Source organism: Agelaius phoeniceus, chromosome 23, assembly GCF_051311805.1.
Source record: "Agelaius phoeniceus isolate bAgePho1 chromosome 23, bAgePho1.hap1, whole genome shotgun sequence".
Taxonomy (NCBI): Eukaryota; Metazoa; Chordata; class Aves; order Passeriformes; family Icteridae; genus Agelaius; species Agelaius phoeniceus.
The window spans coordinates 6,757,291-6,776,468 of NC_135287.1; the positions used below are offsets into that span (position 1 = coordinate 6,757,291).

General features: G+C 50.2%; 1 protein-coding gene across 6 annotated transcripts in view; it reads left to right on the plus strand.

Moving 5' to 3' along the window:
• The first annotated feature begins 5,046 nt into the window (after nucleotides 1–5,046).
• Nucleotides 5,047–19,178, plus strand: part of DIXDC1 (DIX domain containing 1) — a 31,865-nt gene continuing 17,733 nt past the window's right edge. Inside the window, exons 1-3 of one of the 6 annotated variants that reach the window (XM_077189854.1) lie at nucleotides 5,047–5,184; nucleotides 5,764–5,867; nucleotides 18,755–18,884. In XM_077189854.1, the coding sequence (XP_077045969.1) occupies nucleotides 5,811–5,867; nucleotides 18,755–18,884 (187 nt within the window). In that variant the 5' untranslated portion in view covers nucleotides 5,047–5,184; nucleotides 5,764–5,810. The other 5 variants (XM_077189855.1, XR_013185021.1, XM_077189852.1 and 2 more) reach the window with 5 other exon arrangements.

A 19,178-nucleotide genomic window follows, 5' to 3' on the forward strand; every position in this document is an offset into this window, starting at 1 on the left:
TTGCGACAGTCGCGCTTTACGGCACCTTTTGCGACAGTCGCGCTTTACGGCACCTTTTACGACAGTGTTGCTTTACGGCACCTTTTGCGACAGTCGCGCTTTACGGCACCTTTTACGACAGTTCTGCTTTACGGCACCTTTTGCGACAGTCGCGCTTTACGGCACCTTTTGCGACAGTCGCGCTTTACGGCACCTTTTACGACAGTTCTGCTTTACGGCACCTTTTGCGACAGTCGCGCTTTACGGCACCTTTTGCGACAGTTTTGCTTTACGGCACCTTTTGCGACAGTTCTGCTTTACGGCACCGTTTACGACAGTCGCGCTTTACGGCACCTTTTGCGACAGTCGCGCTTTACGGCACCGTTTACGACACTCGCGCTTTACGGCACCTTTTGCGACAGTTCTGCTTTACGGCACCTTTTACGACAGTCGCGCTTTACGGCACCTTTTACGACAGTTCTGCTTTACGGCACCTTTTACGACAGTCGCACTTTACGGCCCCTTTTGCGACAGTCTCGCTTTACGGCACCTTTTGCGACAGTCGCGCTTTACGACACCATTTACGACAGTCGCGCTTTACGGCACCTTTTGCGACAGTTGTGCTTTACAGCACTACCCTTTATGGAACTTTTGCAGTGCTTTACAGCATTTTATGGCTTTTATTTTGTTTTTCATTTATTTTTAATTAATTTTATTTTTTTAATTTTATTTTTAATTTTAATTTTTCCTATTTTTAAAGCTTTTTATTTTATTTTTTAATTTTATTTTTCTTTCAAATTTTTCTATTTTTAAAGCTTTTTTTTTAATTTTTTTTTTTTTTTTTTTACAGCATCTTTTACAACAGTTCTGCTTTACAGCACTACCATTTATGGAACTTTTACAGTACTTTACAGCATTTTATGGCTTTTATTTTGTTTTTCATTTATTTTTAATTAATTTTATTTTTTTAATTTTATTTTTTAATTTATATTTTATTTTTCATTTTTCCTATTTTTAAAGCTTTTTATTTTATTTTTTAATTTTATTTTTCTTTCAAATTTTTCTATTTTTAAAGCTTTTTTTTTAATTTTTTTTTTTTTTACAGCATCTTTAATGACAGTTCTGCTTTACAGCACTACCATTTATGGAACTTTTACAGTACTTTACAGCATTTTACGGCTTTTATTTTGTTTTTCATTTATTTTTAATTAATTTTATTTTTTTAATTTTATTTTTTAATTTATATTTTATTTTTCATTTTTTCTATTTTTAAAGCTTTTGATTTTATTTTTTAATTTTATTTTTCTTTTAAATTTTTCTATTTTTAAAGGTTTTTTTTTAATTTTTTTTTTTTTTTACGGCACCTTTTGCGACAGTTGTGCTTTACAGCACTACCCTTTATGGAACTTTTACAGTACTTTACAGCATTTTATGGCTTTTATTTTGTTTTTCATTTATTTTTAATTAATTTTTTTTATTTTATTTTTTTATTTAATTTTTATTTTTAATTTTTCCTATTTTTAAAGCTTTTTATTTTATTTTTTAATTTTATTTTTCTTTTAAATTTTTCTATTTTTAAACCTTTTTTTTTTTTTACGGCACCCTTTTGCAACAGTCACGCTTTGTGGCACTTTACAGCACTTCACTTTACAGCACTTTACTGGTTTTATTTTGTTTTTCATTTATTTTTAATTTATTTTTTAAATTTAAAATAAAAATTAAATAAAAATTCCTTAAAAATAAAAAGCTTTAAAATAGAAAAATAATTGTATTTAATGCTGCCCAGACCAGCTCAAGCCGGTGATTGTGGTGGTGTTTGAGGGTCCGCAGGACAAGGGAAGAGATGAGAATCTTGACCCCCTCTTTCAGCAGGCTGATTTATTATTTTATGATCTCTATTATATTAAAAGAAAATGAGATATTAGAACTATACTAAAAGAGCAAGGAGACATCAGAAAGCTGGAGAGGAATGAATAATAAAAACCTGGGACTGCTCACAGCCCCGACCCAGCTGGACCATGATTGGTCATCGAGTAGAAACAATGCACAGGAGACCAATCCAAGATGCCCCTGCTGCTAAACCATCTCCAGCTCACACTCCACAGCCAGCAGATCGTTATTGGTTCCATTTCTGTTCTGAGGCTTCTCAGGTGAAAAATCCCAGCGAAAGGATTTTCATCAAACACGTCAGTGCCAGGTGATGGCAGCTGGCCACTGCGGGCCACAGACCCCCAAACACCTACGCCAGCCCTTTTCCTTTTGCCCCCCAGCCCTCAGGCTCTGTCACCCTCAAGCCCCCCCTTTGCCCCTCAAGCCCCCTCTCAGCTGCCCCTCAGCTCCTGTCTGTCACCCTTACTCCCTCTCCTTTGCTCCTCAGCCCCCAGCTTCTCGGTGTCACCCTCCAGCTGCCCCTGCCGCCCTCAGCATCTCTGTGTGTCACCCACTGTGCCCTCTCCCTGCTCCTCCCTCAGCTCCCAGCCTCTGCCACCCTCAAGCCCCCACAGTGCCCCTCGAGCTGCCCCCAGCCTGTCATGCTTGAAAGGACCCTAAAAAAACCCTATCAAATCTCTTTTTTGTCCTTCATTCTCTGTCCTGCCCTTCTCCCTGTCCATCTCTTCTCTGTCCTTCTCTCTGTCCTGTCCTGCTCTGTCCTGCATTCTCTGTCCTGCATTCTCTGTCTTGCATTCTGTCCTGCCCTGCTCTGTCCTGTCCTTCTCTCTGTCCTGCCCTTCTGTCTGTCCTGCATTCTGTTCTGCCCTGCTCTGTCCTGCTCATCTCTGTCCAGCTCTTCTGTCTGTCCTGCCTTTCTGTCCAGCCCTCCTCTATCCTGCTCTTTTCCCTGTCCTGCATTCCCTGTCCTGCATTCTCTGTCCTGCATTCTGTCTTGCCCCTCTCTCTGTCCAGGCCCTCTCTCTGTCCTTCTCTCTGTCTTGCCCTCTCTGCACCTTGCAGGGGTGTTCTGGGGATGCTGCCTGGCCTCCTGTGCTGCTGGGGGAGGCTCTGTTCCAAGGGAGCTCTCCAGGGCTCTCTGGAGCTGCTCTTTGGAGCAGGGCCCCTTTCTGACCCCACCTCCTTTCACCAGGAGCTGGCCCCTTTCAGCTGCCAGCCAGCCTCTCCTGCCAGCCTCATCAGCTTTAGCTGGAACAATTTCCTTTGAACTCGGCTTGAGTGAGCATCTCCATGGCAATGGGATCGGGGCTTTGTGTCCCTGCACCCTGCCCTGCACCCTGAGCACGGGGAGGTGGGCAGGGGTGGACAGGGATGGGACGGATGGGCAGGGATGGGATGGATGGGCAGGGATGGGCAGGGCACCCTAGGCAGCAGCACCAGCCCCTGATGGGCAGAACCAAGGGCAGGAAGGGCTGGTTCTGCTCCTGGAGCTTCCCCAGGGCAGGCAGGACCCTGCAGGGCTGAAGGAGTGGGTGTTGGTGGGGTGAAAGCAAAGCAGATCTTCCTCCACCATGAACAAAACTGAGCTTTGCTGCGTCTGGGGTTCTCTGGTGGAGAAAAAATGAGGGAGGAAAGGAAAGGAAAGGAAAGGGAAGGGAAGGGAAGGGAAGGGAAGGAAAGGAAAGGAAAGGAAAGGAAAGGAAAGGAAAGGAAAGGAAAGGAAAGGAAAGGAAAGGAAAGGAAAGGAAAGGAAAGGAAAGGAAAGGAAAGGAAAGGAAAGGAAAGGGGACAGGAAAAAGGAAAGGAAAAAGGAAAGGAAAGGAGAAAAAGAAAGGGGAATGCTCCTGCTGTATCTAAACTCAGCTTTTTCCCTCCTTTCCCCTCATCTCTCCCACAGCCTTCCCCGTCTCTGCTCCTTCACCTCCAAGAAGGGAATGTGGCCTCCTCCATGGCTTGGGAATGTGCTGCTGCCCAAGGAGGTTCTCCTGTGCTCCCAGGGACCATCTCCCTGTTTGCTGCTCAGATTCTCCTCCTTATTCCCCCTCTAGCTCCCCCAGAAGGAAGATCCCTCTCTTGGGGCTGTTGGGAAACTTGACCTTTCCATTTCTGCTGCCTGTGCCTCACCCCCAGCCCCACCACATCCAGAGCCACTTTATTCCCTCCTGTCCCACTCCTGTTCCCAGCCTGGCCCACGTGGGCCGGGCTCTCTGGCAGGACTGGGCTCTCCCCAACAAAATGTTGGTTTTTTTCCTCCTGTGCAGTGAGAATGAGCTTTTGCAGCCAACTCTGTAGGTGGAGAGAAAAAAAAAAAAAAAAGAAAAAAAAAGAGGTTTTTCTTGGAATGTTGGGTAAATTCCTTGGGAGCTGCCTCAGGGGAATCACAGTTCAGCTGCTTCTTTTTGGAGATGATGTAAACAGTGAAACAGTGCAGGGCTGCTCCTCTTCATCCTTTCCTCTGCTCCTAAATACCCTGGGCAGGCTCTGGGTGCCTGGTGGATGTTTCCTGTGCAGAGAGGTTTTCCTGGGGGTGACACCGAGGTCAGGGCTGTTCCAGCTGTGATCCCCTGAGCCTGTAGGACACAAACCAGCACAACATGGACACAGAGCTCTCACAAGGTAAAAGAGAATTTTTAATTTCTGACTCCAACGTTTATAGATTTATAGATAACATTTATAGATTTCCAAGAGTGACAGTGGATTGGAGGGTGACAGTGCCACCTCTCCAATGACACTGCACAAACCAACAGCCCATCCAATTTCTCTTCTTCAATAAAAGAATGCAAAGCAATGAGTTATTTACAGAAAGTGTGCGAGGAAGTTTGCTACAAGAATGTAAACATCAGAAAGCTTAGAAAATCTTAAAAAATCAAAGTGACACATCCTAGAGTCAATTCCATGCTCATCCTACAGACAATTCCACACTCCCATTCCGGTGACTTTCCCCGGGTTTTCCGTGGGCAATTGTGGAAGCCACGTGTTCTGCAATAGAGATTTTCCTGCAGGACTCGGTTTTGCACTGAACATTAAAATCGGCACTTCCTGCGGCTGCCGTGTGTGCCAAACGAGTGCTGCTGTGCCATTAAAGATGCAACATTCAGTTTGAAGTGAGAATTCCGCTCTTTGGGCGAGGCTTTGCGGGGCTGGGGGCACACACAGGGTCCCGCTGCCGGGGGGGCGGTGCGGGGCTGGGCAGGGGCACCCCCGAGCTGGCTCCGATCCCATCCCGATCCCGATCCCGATCCTGGGGCGGAGCCAGCGCCATCCCGCCCCATCCCGCCCCCGTTCCCGTGGCAACCGGAGACGCGCCGGGAGCAGGTAGGGCCGGGAGTGCGGGTCCTGGGACCACCGCATCCCGCGGCACCGCATCCCACGGTATCCCACCGCATCCCACCGCACCGCATCCCATCCCACCGCATCCCACGGTATCCCATCCCATCCCACCGCATCCCATCCCGTCCCACCGCATCCCATCCCACCGCATCCCATCCCATCCCATCCCACCGCATCCCACCGCACCGCATCCCACGGTATCCCATCCCATCCCACCCCACCGCATCCCATCCCACCGCATCCCACGGTATCCCACCGCATCCCATCCCACCGCATCCCATCCCATCCCACCGCACCGCATCCCATCCCACCGCATCCCACCCCCCCTGCCCCGCTCTCTCTTCCCATTTCTCCCCGTGCCACCCCATCCCCAGCATCTCCTCACCCCCAGCACTGCCCTGCTCCTGATCCTATTCCTGTTCCTATTCCCCACATTCCTGTCTCCCACAGCCCATCCCAGCCCTGCTCCTGGGTATCCCCCATGCTCCAGACCCCATCCCATCCATCCCACCAATCCCACCCCACCCCACCCCAAATCCCTGATGGATTTGCTTTTCCCCTCAGGCTCAGGAGTGCTGGGACCCTCCCCTGGCACTGAGGTGACATCCAGCATGGGGACTCTGATGGGCACGGGGCCCTGTCACCCCCCACAGCCTCCTGCACCCTCTGTGAGTTCCCAGAACCTTTTTGGTGCCCTTTCTGTCCCTTTTGGTGTCATTTCTGTCCCTTTTGGTGCCCTTTCTGTCCCTTTTGGTGCCCCTTCTGTGCCTTTTGGTGCTTCAGGAGGAGTTTGGGATCAGTGACACAAGTGCAGCCATGCCTTCAGGCAGCTCTTTGGGTTCTTGCTGCAGTCATGGCCCCACAAACCCCACGGGTGAATTCCTGACCAAGGAATGGGGTTGGATCATCTACGTTGGATCATCTCTGGGCAATGAACAAGTCAGCCCCACAGGTCTCAGGAAATTATTTTTGCTACCCGAGAGAGAAAAGTGATGTATGAGACTGGAATTATTGCTGACCTAGGAATTCCTCTTTTGTTTTTATCCCCCCAGCCCCGATTTTAGTGACCGAAAGGGCGCAAGGACGAGGGCTGGGGTCATGCTGGAAGCGGCCAGGAGATGGCAACGCCACCAGCCGAGTGCCACCACCTGGGCTGGGCACAGAGGTCACTCACCCCAGGGGCAGCTGCGGGGGCACCCTTTGGGTATCACTGCCCTGACTGGGCTGGAATCACCGGGCAGAGAATTCCCTTGGGAAGATTCAGGGAGAATTTCCTGTTAGTGAGAGGTTCCTTGCGAAAGCAGCACCGAGAGGCAGCTCTTGTGTAAAACTGACAGCAAAGCAACCCCTGCCAGCAGCAGCTGGAAACTTCAGAGCGAAACACAAAGGGAGAAGCGGAATTTAATTTTTAAGAGTTATTTTTAGCCCCCCACACCCATCCCAGCCCCATTTGTGTCCCCACAATGGGCAGGAGAATGGCTCAGCATGTCCAGCCTGGTTTCTGTTCCCTGGCATTCGGGCAGAGATAAGAAACTGTAAGAATACAACGAGAAACCTCCTGCAGAAGCAAAGCTTTGATGAGAAAACCTCTGAGCTGGGCTGTACCCGAGCCTGGCAGGGAAAGGGAGAACATTTGGAACATTTTTGCCTTTGCTGGGCTGGTGCTGGGGCAGGAGGGGGCTCTGCAGGAGGGAGATGGGATGAAAGGGAGCCCCTGCATCCCAGATCTTCTTGATCGACCCAAAAAATCTCAAAATCCTTCCTTGTTATATTACAACGTGTGTTTACCATGTAAAAACCAGGTGGTAAATACATGTAATGCAAGAAATATAAATATATGTAATAAATTATTAGTCAAGAAAAGCATTTTAAAGTCCACACTGGAAGCTCAGAGTGTGTTTTGTTGGTTTTTCCTTCAAAATTAGGTCGCTTTTTGTCTCATGGGGGAACCACTTCGTTTTCCCACCAAATTTTATTGGAATTGCACAGGCATAAGCTACTCAATTGCATTAAAAAATGGGGTTAAATATTTATTTAATGGCATTTTGAAGCTCAAAAGTAAACGGGATCAAGGCTCCAACCCCCCGGCAGCTCCAGCTTACGAGGCTTTGTGCAAAGCCTCGCTGTAATCTGTTGTTTTGCTTAACAGATGTGGCATTAGAACCGATGAAAACATCAAAATCTCCACTCCCAGGGAATTATGAAAAGCAGGGAGAGCAAACGTGAATAATTCAAAACGGGAGGAGGGAACCGCCTCCTTTTGGGTTGGGAACCGACCTGTTGCTTTTCTTTCTGTATTTCAGCTGTGCCAGGCTAAAATTGGGAAATTGTGCCATTGGTTTTTCCTGGGGATGCTTCAACACTTAGGCAGGGGAAAAAAAAAAAAATGTTTTTAACCGCGTTTCACACTGAGAAATGCCGGGCAGGACACTTTGGAAGCCGAGGGCAGCAGGGTCAGGGCTGGCAGAGCCCCTGCCCCAGGGGTTTTCACCCTTTCCGCTTCCATTTTCCATTTTTTCCTTCCCCCTGGGCACTTCCTGAAAGGTGACACCGACTTCGAGGGGCAGCCTGGGGACACTCGATGCTCATTTCTGCCATGGGAGCCTTTATGCCTTTATTGGTGTACAGAAGGAGCTGGGTGTTGTGTTTATTGTTTGAACGATTTCTCTCGTGTTGGGGTTTTTTGGGGTGTTTTTTTTGCTTGTTTTTGTTTTTTGGGGAGTTTTTTGGTTTCTGTTGTTGCTGTGTTTTGGGGGGGGTTTGTTGTTTTTTGGGGTTTTTGGTCTTGTTGCTGTTGTTTTGGGGGTTTTTTGTTGTTTTTGGTCTTCTTGTTGTTTTTTTTTGTTTTTTTTTTCTATTTTGTTTGTTTGGGGTTTTTTGGTTGTTTTTTTTTTTTGTTGTTGTTTTTTTTGTTTGTTTGTTTGGTTTGGTTTGGTTTCGGGTTTTATTTTGTATTTTTGTTTTTCATCGAAAAACGCAATGTTCAAACTTCCGAACCTCCCAGCTGCCGTGGCCTGCCTTGCAGCTTCCTGTGGCCGCAGAACGATCTTCTCTCAGTGCTTTGCTCCCCGTGCAAGACATCACCTCCCTCCCTTCCCCTTCCTCCTCCTCTTCCTCCTCCTCCTCTCTCCCCCCGCTCCACGCAGAGCTCCCTGTGTATGGCGCATTTGAAAAATTCTCATTTCCACAGCTGCTTTGGGGATAGTTTCGTGAGGGTTTTTTTTTCCCCTGCTTTCGGCTGGAAATGGGTTTCAGATGTTTTTTCCCCGCGCCTGCATCTCGTAAAGCCGCGGCGTTGCCGTGACAACCGAGTGACATCTCCGCTCCCTCCGCCCTCCGAGCATGCCCAAAGCGGCTCCGCTCTGCCCGGGCTGCACAGATGGGACCATGAGAGCCCTGCCCCACCAGCTCCCGGCCTTTGTGCTCGGGAGGAAGAGGAGGGAGAGGAGGCAGAGGCGGCCCCGCAGCCCCTGAGCCCCCCGGGACGATGCTCGCCTGCCTGGCCAGGGGCAATCTGCTGGACATCCTGCAGGAGGGATTCACCGAGGTAAAGCCACGGCCCCCAGCTCCCCCGGCAGGAGGGCAGAGCGGGTTTGTGCGGAACCGTGCGGCAGAAAGGGGAGAAAACAGCGAGGTTCATCAGCGGCGAGCAGGAGTTGGTGGGGAGTTTGTGGCCGCTTTTACAGGCGGGGTTTGAGCTCTTCTCGCTGCTCTGCTGCCGTCCCGGGGAATAACACAAACCGTGGGGTCCTGGGGCATTGTACAAACCGTGGGGTCCTGGGGAATAACACAAACCGTGGGGTCCTGGTAAATAATACAAACTATGGGATTGCAGGGAATAACAAAAACCGTGGGGTCCCGGTAAATTGTACAAACTGTGGGGTCCTGGGGAATAACACAAACCGTGGGGTCCTGGGGAATAACACAAACCGTGGGGTCCTGGGGAATAACACAAACTGTGGGGTCCCGGGGAATAACACAAACTGTGGGGTTGCAGTGAATAACACAAACCGTGGGGTTCTGGGGAATTGTACAAACCGTGGGGTCCTGGGGAATTGTACAAACTGTGGGGTCCTGGGGAATAACACAAACCGTGGGCTCCTGGTAAATAATACAAACTATGGGATTTCAGGGAATAACAAAAACCGTGGGGTCCTGGGGAATAACAAAAACTGTGGGGTCCCGGTAAATAACAAAAACTGCGGGGTCCTGGTAAATAACAAAAACTGTGGGGTCCTGGGAAATAACACAAACTATGGGGTCCCAGTGAACTGTACAAACTGTGGGGTCCTGGTAAATAATACAAACCGTGGGGTCCCAGTGAATTGTACAAACCGTGGGGTCCTGGGGAATTGTACAAACTGTGGGGTCCTGAGGAATAACACAAACTGTGGGGTCCTGAGGAATAACACAAACTGTGGGGTCCTGGTAAATAACACAAACTGTGGGGTCCCGGTAAATAACACAAACTGTGGGGTCCTGGTAAATAATACAAATTGTGGGGTCCTGGGGAATTGTACAAACTGTAGGGTCCTGGTAAATAACACAAACTGTGGGGTCCTGGTAAATAACAAAAACTGTGGGGTCCCAGTGAATAACACAAACTGTGGGGTCCCGGTAAATTTGTACAAACTGTAGGGTCCTGGTAAATAACACAAACCATGGGGTCCAGGTAAATTTGTACAAACTGTGAGGTCCAGGTAAATAACACAAACTGTGGGGCAGCGTTTGTTGTGTAAAATCGACTCCTCTGCTGAGGGATGTAAATCTGATTTATGGACTCACATTGCTTGGGAGAGGCAGCCAAAGAGCTGCTTTGGGGTTTTTTCCCTCTCCGTCTTTTTCTGTAAATTGAATCCTCAGGGGACTGAAATGCAACTTGGTGGGGAAAATGTAATTTTTAAAGTGTTTTTATTCGCCTATTCTGCTAGGAGAGTAATGAATAATAAAATAAGGACATGCACAAGAAACTGCAGAGATGGGGATCCCGCGGCTGTGTGGGGACAGCAGTGGGACCTCCCTCTTTGGGGGGCACAAAAAATGAGTTTTGTGGGGTATTTATGGATATTTATAATGCCTGGGCAGCCCGTGCTGGAGCACGATCTGCTGTCTGTGAGCTGAAAAGGGAGAAAAAACGGGGAGGGATTTGCTGGAACCCCAGAGCTGCTGCTATTTTCTCTTTCACTTTTGAGTGGTTTTTATTCTTTCTTAAAGAACTGAATGCAGTTTAGTGTTGGGTGACTCCTCAGCCGTGCTGTGCCTGTTATGCACAGAAAATGAAAAACGAACCCTGCACATCCCTGCAGGGCTTCTCGAATCCGGGAAAACCAAACTGGGGGTGAAACCTGAGCCTGCCCGGGCTCCTGGGGCTGGAATCGCTCCATCCCCTGCTCCTCCTCCTCCTCCTCACAGGGTCAGGCTCATTTTTAGCCAGCCAAGGTCTGGGTTTAGATCGAGCTCGTACTTCCTGTGCTCGGGGCAGCACAATTAGTAACTTATTTATTAATAACGGCATCAGTGATTGGAGTGAACCCCAGCCATGCTCAGTGCCTGCTCCTGGCTGGTTTTACCCTCAGCTGTGGAGGAAACTTCCCTGTGCCGCCAGAAAAACCCCAGATTATCGGGATCTCTGCCTCCTCACACGCTCCAACAAAAGTAAAACTGAATTGGGTTTAGCGAGGGCAGGACCTGGGGTTTGCCAAGGCTCTGGAAATGAGCGAGGAGCTCTCACTCCATTCTTGCTGCGATCACCAGCTCTGAGCCCTGCCCGTCTCTGTTTGCCTGTTTGGGTGTTTATTTACACAGAAATTAACGTGGAATTGAGTCCCCATGCCCGGTGCTATTTACATTAAAATTAACGCGGAATTGAGTCCCGATGCCCGGTGCTGACCGAACCCAGCACAGCCGAGAGCCTCGGGGAGGTTCCTTTGTCCCTTTGCCTCCTTTCCCCCCTCCCTCTGCGTCCCCTGTGACCGAGGGCACCCCAGCAGCCCAATTATCCCTAATTAGTGCTGGAGCAGGCAGCAGCATTGTCCTTCCGCGCTGCTGCTTTCTCCGCCATGCGAGGAACCCCATCCTGCTCCAGGCGCCCCGAAATTGCTGGATTGTCACTTGGGGCCCCTTTATTTCCCTTTCAGAGCCAGAGCCCTGGTGGACGCTGTCACCTGCAGACATCTGAGGGCAGGATGGTTTTGTTTGATGTTGAGATGCAGCAAAGTCCCCGCCGTGGGCATTAAAGCCGCTCATTAATGGCCTGCCCTGCCTTGAAGGTGTTTCCCTGCTGTTTGTGGGGAGTTCTCTGGCTCCCAGGCAGATAAATAACCCAATCCCACAGCTGGATGGGGCCCTGGGGATGTGTGGCTGCTAAAAGCAGGAGTTTATAATGAAAGGGAACCACAGAGAGGGGGCTCATCTGCTCTGCCTCTGCCCATGTGGCCCCAGCCTGTTCCCTTTCCTCGGGGAAATGCAGTTTATTTATGTGCTGACACTTCTGTCAGCTCTTGAGAACAGATGGGGCACAGAAATGTGTCACAAGTGAGCTCCGAGCTGCATCTGAACAACAACTCACCTTCTCTTTTTGGAGCTGGAGGGTATTTCCTGTGGCAAACTTCGTGATGTGGCTGCCTGTGTGCACTGAGTCATCCAAAATAACCATTTTCTTTCCCCCCTCCCCGAGATTATGTTGAACAAACAATCCATTCCAGAGAGGCCAGGGAGGCTTGCAGAGGTTGTTGGGCAAGCAGGGCAGGGTTAAATGCAGGCTGGGGGAAATCTCCCCCATTTCTGGGCTGCAGAGGTGCTGCAGGGCTGTTCTGCCCCTTGCCAGCTGTTCCATGGGGTTTGCCCCTGGTTCTCAGCCCAGTGGGTGATTCCTGCATTTCCCACTCCTCCTCCTTCACCCTGGCTGGGTGGAGGTGCCATCCTGCCTGTGAGCTGCCACTCCTCACCCTGGCAATGCCTTGGGGGTGATTTGGGTCCATTTCTCTATTTGGGGTCATTTTCTGGGGTGTGACCTGGCCCTGGCTCTGTTCCCCTTGGGGCAAGGTCCTGAGCTGTGACTCCTCACCCTGGGCAATGCCCTGGGTGTGATTTGGGTTCATTTCTCTATTTGGGGTCATTTTCTGGCTCTGCTGCCCTCGGGGCAAGGTCCTGAGCTGTGTCTCCTTGCCCTGGGTGTGATTTGGGTTCGTTTCTCTATTTGGGGTCATTTTCTGGCTCTGCTGCCCTCGGGGCAAGGTCCTGATCTGTCACCAAAAGGTCTCAGCTGGGTGATGTCAGCACCAGGAGCTGGCACTCACCCTCTCCTGCCCCAGGGCTATTTATAGGATTAATAGGATTCACCATGGAGAGCTGGTTTGACTTCTGGCTCCCTCATCCTGCTCAGCCCCAGGGCTCCCTCGGGGGCACCGAATGCTCCCAGGACACCCCAAGCTCCAGAGGTGCTGCTCCATCACCCCAGCTCTGCTTTGGGGTGAGCCTGGCAGCCTTTCCCACCTTCCCCACCCTGCTAAAGCCTCGGGGAGGCAGCTGGGGCTGAGGCAGCCCTGGAGCCTTTGCAGGGTGTCTGCCCTGCCTGGGCTGCCCTGAAACCCCTCCAGGGCCTCAGCACCGACAGAAAACACAGCTGGGGCTCCCCACAGCTGCATTCACCCCCAGATGTGCTCCAGCAGACCTTGCCTTGCTCTGTTTTCAGTTTTGCCCCAAACCCTGGTGCCTGGGACTCCTCAGCAAGGTTTTGCTGCTCTATAGGATTAGGGTGGAGCAGTTGGGATCAGTCCCTGCCTTGGTGGCTAAGCCAGGCTGTTCCTTGGCAGGGTGTCTCTGCAGAGCAATTTGCACAGGAGCACTCCCAGATTTCTGCTTTTCACACCATTTTGCCAGGAACAGGAAGATTATTGCAGCTGCTTTTTGGGTGGAAAGAGGAAAAAGGGGGTGGCACACACACGGGAGTCGTGGCAGGGGGAATCCAAAATTCTGCGTCCTAAATGTGCCTTTAGGGCTCTCACCCTGGGCCAGGGGGGCTTTCTGGGGGTCCCTCCCCTCTGCAAGGACCCTGCCTGCAGATTTTGGAGTCCTGAGGAGCTGAGGCTGCTCTCAGAGCTGCCTGGGGATGGGGATGGGGATGCTGCTGAAGGAGGAACAATGCTCCTTTTCCTCCCCAGAGCACCAGGGGAGGTGTCAGTGCTTGGGCTCTGCTTGGAACTGACAGCTCAGGGTCAATCATGTGCTCCAAGGTCCTCTTTGCACTCAGAGCTCAGCTCTTTGCCAGTTTTTTTTTTTTTTCCTTTATTTTTTGCCTGTAGCTGGCACAGAAGCTCTGCCTGGGTGGGAAAAGGGCCTCAGGTACCTGCTGAGCATCATGTGAGAGGTGCTTACATTTGCATTATTAAGCCCTTTCACAGCTCAAAATTAATGAAATGCCAGGATTTAGGCACAGGTGGGAATGACTCCATCCTGCACTGCAAGCTGGGTGACTCTGGGATGGGCCATGGCAGCTTTTGGCTTTACAAGGAGTGAAAATCAAAGGGGCAGAAATAATTTAGGGAGTTTGGGTGGAATTTGCTCTTGCTGCTTACACTTAAGCTCCTCCTGTTAATGGGTAAAGAAAGAACTGAGGAAAAGGTGGAAAACTCTGCAGTCAGGAATTCCATGTCCTGCTGCAGGGCTGGGCACTCTGGAAACCAACACCTGCTTTAAATTATTACAGGTTTTATGAAGGAGAGCTCCTGTGGGTGCTGTTGGTCATTCTGGCCTCACTGTGGTCATAACTGGGTGGTTTTCACTGTTGGATGCATCTGAATACATTGAAAACCCTGAATCACGTTCAAACATCAACTTTGAGGGGGAAACAAAAAATCTTTTGCTGCCTTTGAGAGCAGAGGGAATCATTTTCTTTGCTTGGGAGTTTGTGCTTTCTGCTTCCACAAAGGCCTCCTTGAACAACAACAAAAAATTAATCAGCAAACTGGAGGAAGGCTGGGTGGAAAATTACAGTCCCCATCTAATTAAGGTAATGTCAGAAAGCTTAGAAATCATCCAGGGCCTCAGCCTGATGCAATTGGGCTGCTGCAGACCTTTGGCTCAGGGCTCTGAGGGGAGGAACAAGGAATTCTTTTCATCCTGGGCTCTGCTTGCTGACCTGGGGCTTGGGCAGTGGCCACAACTGTGCCACAAAGGGGAATTGGTGTGAAGAGCCCCAAAAACCTCATCCTAGCAGGATGGTTCCCTAAATCAAACAGTAAGGATGGATTCCAGCTGATCAAAGCAGTGCACAAAGGGAAATCAGTGTAAAGAGCCCCAAAAATCTCATCCTAGCAGGACGATCCCCTAAATCAAACAGGAATGATGGATTCCAGCTCAGTGCACAAAGCCAAATCAGCGTAAAGAGCCCCAAAAATCTCATCCTGGCAGGATGATTCTCTAAATCCAGTGGTAAGGATGGATTCAAGCTCATCAAATGAATGCAGAGAAGGGATCTGTTTCTAGAAGGAAACAGGGTCACAGGATCTACTGGAAGCTGGCAGTGAGCAGGGCAGGCCCTCCTTGCTAGAAAAATGATTTTGTCCATTTGTTCAACACCAAAAAGTGCAGTATTTTAATCTCAGAGAGGTAAAAATTAACCTCATATATCCCAACCTGGAATTTACCCATGGAACTCTGCTGGGATGTCCTGTAGTCCCCAAGACCTTGCTTTAAAAACCTTCTCCTGCCCTGCAAGGTGTTCCAGTGTAAGACAGAAACACCAAAAAAGCTCCAGCTCCCTTCAGGCACAGCTGCTGCTCTTCCCCATGGCAAGTACAGGTAAAAGGGGCTTTTTTTGGAACACAAAGCTGTGTTAATGTAAACAGGATTAAGCTTAGCTCCACCATAATCCTGAATAATGTGTGTTCTGTAGAGCACACCCCACCCCGGGCTGCTTTTCCTCTGAAAAGTTCTGGGTTTGGAAGGAGTGTTGGTGAGGAGCTGAGCAGCCTGAGCCCTGAAAATTCCAAGGCTGGGCTCAAACCAAAGCGCAGGGGAAGCACGAGGGGCGCCGTGGTTGTTCCCAGACCTTTTTTTGTTTCGGAATTTTGCCGGCTGAAAGGAGCTGAGAGCTGTGTGAGAGTGGGTGCTGGGATGCCTGCAGCCCCAAACCAGGGTGGACCCACTGGGGTGGGTTTGGGGCATTTCTGTGGGCAGGGCAGGCTCAGGAGGGTTTTGGTGGGGTGGGCAGAGCTGCTGCTCCCAGGGCAGGACCCATCCCAGCAAATCTTTGTCCTGCCTGTGCTGGAAGTTGAATTCCTGGAGGATTTCCCAGGGTGGCGGCAGGAATGGTGCCCACCCAAGCAGCAAACCACGCTGTGGTTTGAAATAATATAGGAATTTAAATGATATTTAGGGCTGTGTTGAAGCAGCTGCCTTGGGGCTTGAAACAAACAGAATCCTGGGGGGTGTGAAACAAAAAATATTTCACTTTTTTTTTGGAAGCCTGAATCTGTGGATTTAGAGGTGGAAATGTGAGCACTGAGGGCTCATGGCTGTGCTGAAGGTGAAGGGCTGAAGGTGCAGCCCACAATGTCCTTTGTTATTCCCCTGCTGCATTTTGGACTCTCCAGCTTCAAAAGTTGCCCTTGGGGTTTCTGCTGAGCAGCTCAGGGGCTTTGTCCCTTCATCCCTTGGTGCATTTCACAGCGCTTGGCCTTTTTTAGGTCACTTAACTTTTAGTTCTGATAAATTTCCTTGGGAGGTTCAGTCACACGCTCCCCTCTGCTGCCAGCACTGACAGCTCCCTCTCTGGATTTCTGAGTTCTGCAGCAACCCAGGGCTCTTGCTGAAGTCCCTCAGTCTGCCAGGATTTTGGGTACAAACTTAGGAAATGCTCTTCAGTCCAACTGTCTGAACGTCTGCAGGAAAATCTGATGTTCAATGGAAAAAACCCAAAACCAACCGAGTCTGTAAACGAGGTGTAAGTCTGCACAATTACAGCAGCCATGGGAGTGAAATGACTCTGTCCTGGTGCCATCCCAATTCCATTGCCTCAGAAGCCTCCTTTTAATGCTCATTGTTTAAAATGTAACTGCTCTGGGATTTAGGGATGGCTTTTTAATTTTTTTACTAATAATAACAGTGGCAACCTCCTCCTGCTTTTAAGAGATAGAGACTAAAATCTTGCCAAAAATTCTTTTTTTTTGTGAATGCACGAGGAATGTTCTGAGAGGAGGAACAGAAAACAAACTGCTTGGTGAAAGGGATTTTCCTCTAAATGAGACAGAAGAGCCACAGAGACTCCTCCAAAAACTGCAGATTTTCTGCAGCCTGGGAGGGGCTGTGTCCTTGGGGAATCAGTGCCAGTCCCTAAAATGATTAGAAAAATACAAAATAAAGACTTGTGGGGTGTAGGAGTGTCGAGGGTAGGACAGTGGGGATGGATGGAGACGAGAGATCTCTGCAGCCAGGGCTGGAATTTGGGGTTTATTGCAAAGGGCCTGGGGACAGGGCCCTGCTGGGAGCTGCCAGGCACAGCTCAGAGCAGGCCCGAGAGAGGGAGAGAGAGATAAAGAGAGTGGTAAAGAGAGAAAGAGAGAGTAAAAGAGAGGATCAGAGGGTGAGGTTCCAGTTACAATACAATAAATCTTCTTCTGGTTGTGGAATTTGGGGTTTATTGCAAAGGGCCTGGGTGCAGGGCCCTGCTGGGAGCTGCCAGGCACAGCTCAGAGCAGGCCTGACAGAAGAGAGGGGAGAGAGTAAAAGAGTAAGAGAGTAAGGGAGTAAAAAGGTAAGAGAGTAAAAGGGGTAAGAGAGCGAAGTTCCCATTACAACACCATAAATCTTCTGTGTTGAATATTCTAATTCTCACTGACCAATCTAGTCCAAGATACAAATCCTACAGCATTTCCATACAGCCTATAAGAATCATTACATCACCATCCTGTGTTACATTTTAAACCCTAAAAACTCCTCTTTGGGCCCCTTCTGCCAAGCTGCAGGGTCTGCTCTGCCCCTTGGGGCTGTCTGCAAGCAGAGGGTGTTGTTCCATCAAAAGGGGATCACCTTCAGCAGCCACACCATTGTTTTCCAGTTGTTCAGTAACTGAGGGATCTCAAAGCTTGCTTTCATTTCAATCTCACTGATAGTTTCCATATTCTCCAAATCTTTTGCCAGACAATCACATTGATGAGGCTTTCCTGTTTGATCTCCCCCAGCACTGGGGGAAGATGGGCATTGCTGGGCATTGCTGGGCATTGCTGGGCATTGCTGCCCCTGCAGCAGGAGAAGCTGCAGAGCCCCTCCCCAGGGCAGGCCAGGTCTGCTGCAGCAAAGATGGATCAGATCTGACATCTCTGCTCCCTTTTGTGCCAGAGCCCCCAGGGCAGCCCCTTTGAGCCCCCCAGGCTGTGCTGAGTGAGCAGAGCTGCCTCCCACAGCTCCAGGCACCTTCCTGAGCCAGCCACGAGTGATCCAAGCTGGATTTCCTCTGTCAGGATGATTCAGAGCCAGGCTGTGACCAGACTGCGACTTTGATGGGCTCAAAAAGCATCAGCACTGCTGAGATCATATGGAATGGGGGCTTAAAACCTGCTGCATGGGCACAATCATGGGGAGCTTAGTGAAAAGGGAGCTAATCCCATCAATGGATCCGTTTGTTTACCCTCCATGTCCCACTGCAGCCTCTGCAGCAGCCCTGCAAGGGTTACAGAGAGGCTGCAAAGGGAAAGGGCACTGGGATCTGCTCATGGCCTTGGGGTCATTTGTGCCAGATCACAGGGTCCTCAGGGTGATGGGGAACCTGAGTTTGAGTTTCCCTGGTCTGAGTTTGAGTTTCCCTGGTCTGAGTTTGAGTTTCCCTGGTCCGAGTTTGAGTTTCCCTGGTCCGAGTTTGAGTTTCCCTGGTCCGAGTTTGAGTTTCCCTGGTCTGAATTTGAGTTTCCCTGGTCTGAGTTCCCCTGCTCTCTCCCACCCACAGCATCTCTCCTAAGCTGCTGGCCAGGCCCTTTCCTGGCTCCCATGCCCCAAGGCAGCTTCCCTGTATGCAGGAATAGAAACTGGGCCACTGGAAGTGCTGAGGCAGCTCCCAGGATGTGGAGGGGCTGTACAAGAGTTCCAAAGGAGCCACACTGGGAGTGTTACAGAGGGAGGCTCTTGTCTCTCCAGGAATCCTCCCCTGCTTGTCCTGGGGTTGTTAAATGAGCAGGCAATTGTTAAATTGTTAAATAACTCAGTGTTCCCTGCTCCTGCACGCTGGGTTCCTGCTCTGGGGGTGAGCAAACTCCCAAAGTGAGGGGATGACAGCGCTGGTGTGGCTCCAGTGCAGGTGGAATGCAAAGCTCTGGGGTCAGCCCCAATGCAGATTGTGAGAAATGAACCCCATTTATCTCACAGATGCCATGCAGAGCTCTGGGGTCAGCTGTGCCAGCTCAGGACTCCTGTCCTGCTCCCTCCTCCAGGCTGAGCTGCCCCAGGCAGGCTCTGGGGTGACACCTCTGCTCTGTGCTCCCCAGGGCAGGGACTGAGATCTGTGAAAATCACAGAGAAAAGCGAAATCCCTGCAATGCAAACGTTCTGGTTTCTGTTTCAGCAACAGCTGCAGGCCTATGTGGCCTGGGTGAATTCCCAGCTGAAGAAGAAGCCAGGGGTGAGGCCAGTGCAGGACCTGAGGCAGGACCTGCGGGATGGGGTCACCCTTGCCCTGCTCATCGAGATTGTAGGTCAGTGCTGCCATCTGGCCCTGTTTATCCCCTCAGCTCTGGCTCTGGCCTGCAGGGCTGCCCTGGCTCTGGCATCTGTCGGGCAGATGCTGCTGGGGGTGGCAGAGCTGGCTGGGAAGGAAAACAATCACAAATCAGATCACAAATGCAATTCCATTACAGCCCTTATGGTTCAGAGGCCGTTGGAGCAGATGGGGAAGGCTGGCAGGGGCACTGGGAGCTCCCACAGGGCTGGCATGGACTTGGGGGTGGTTTTTGGGAAGAGTGACCTGTTTGCTGATGGCATTGGGCAGG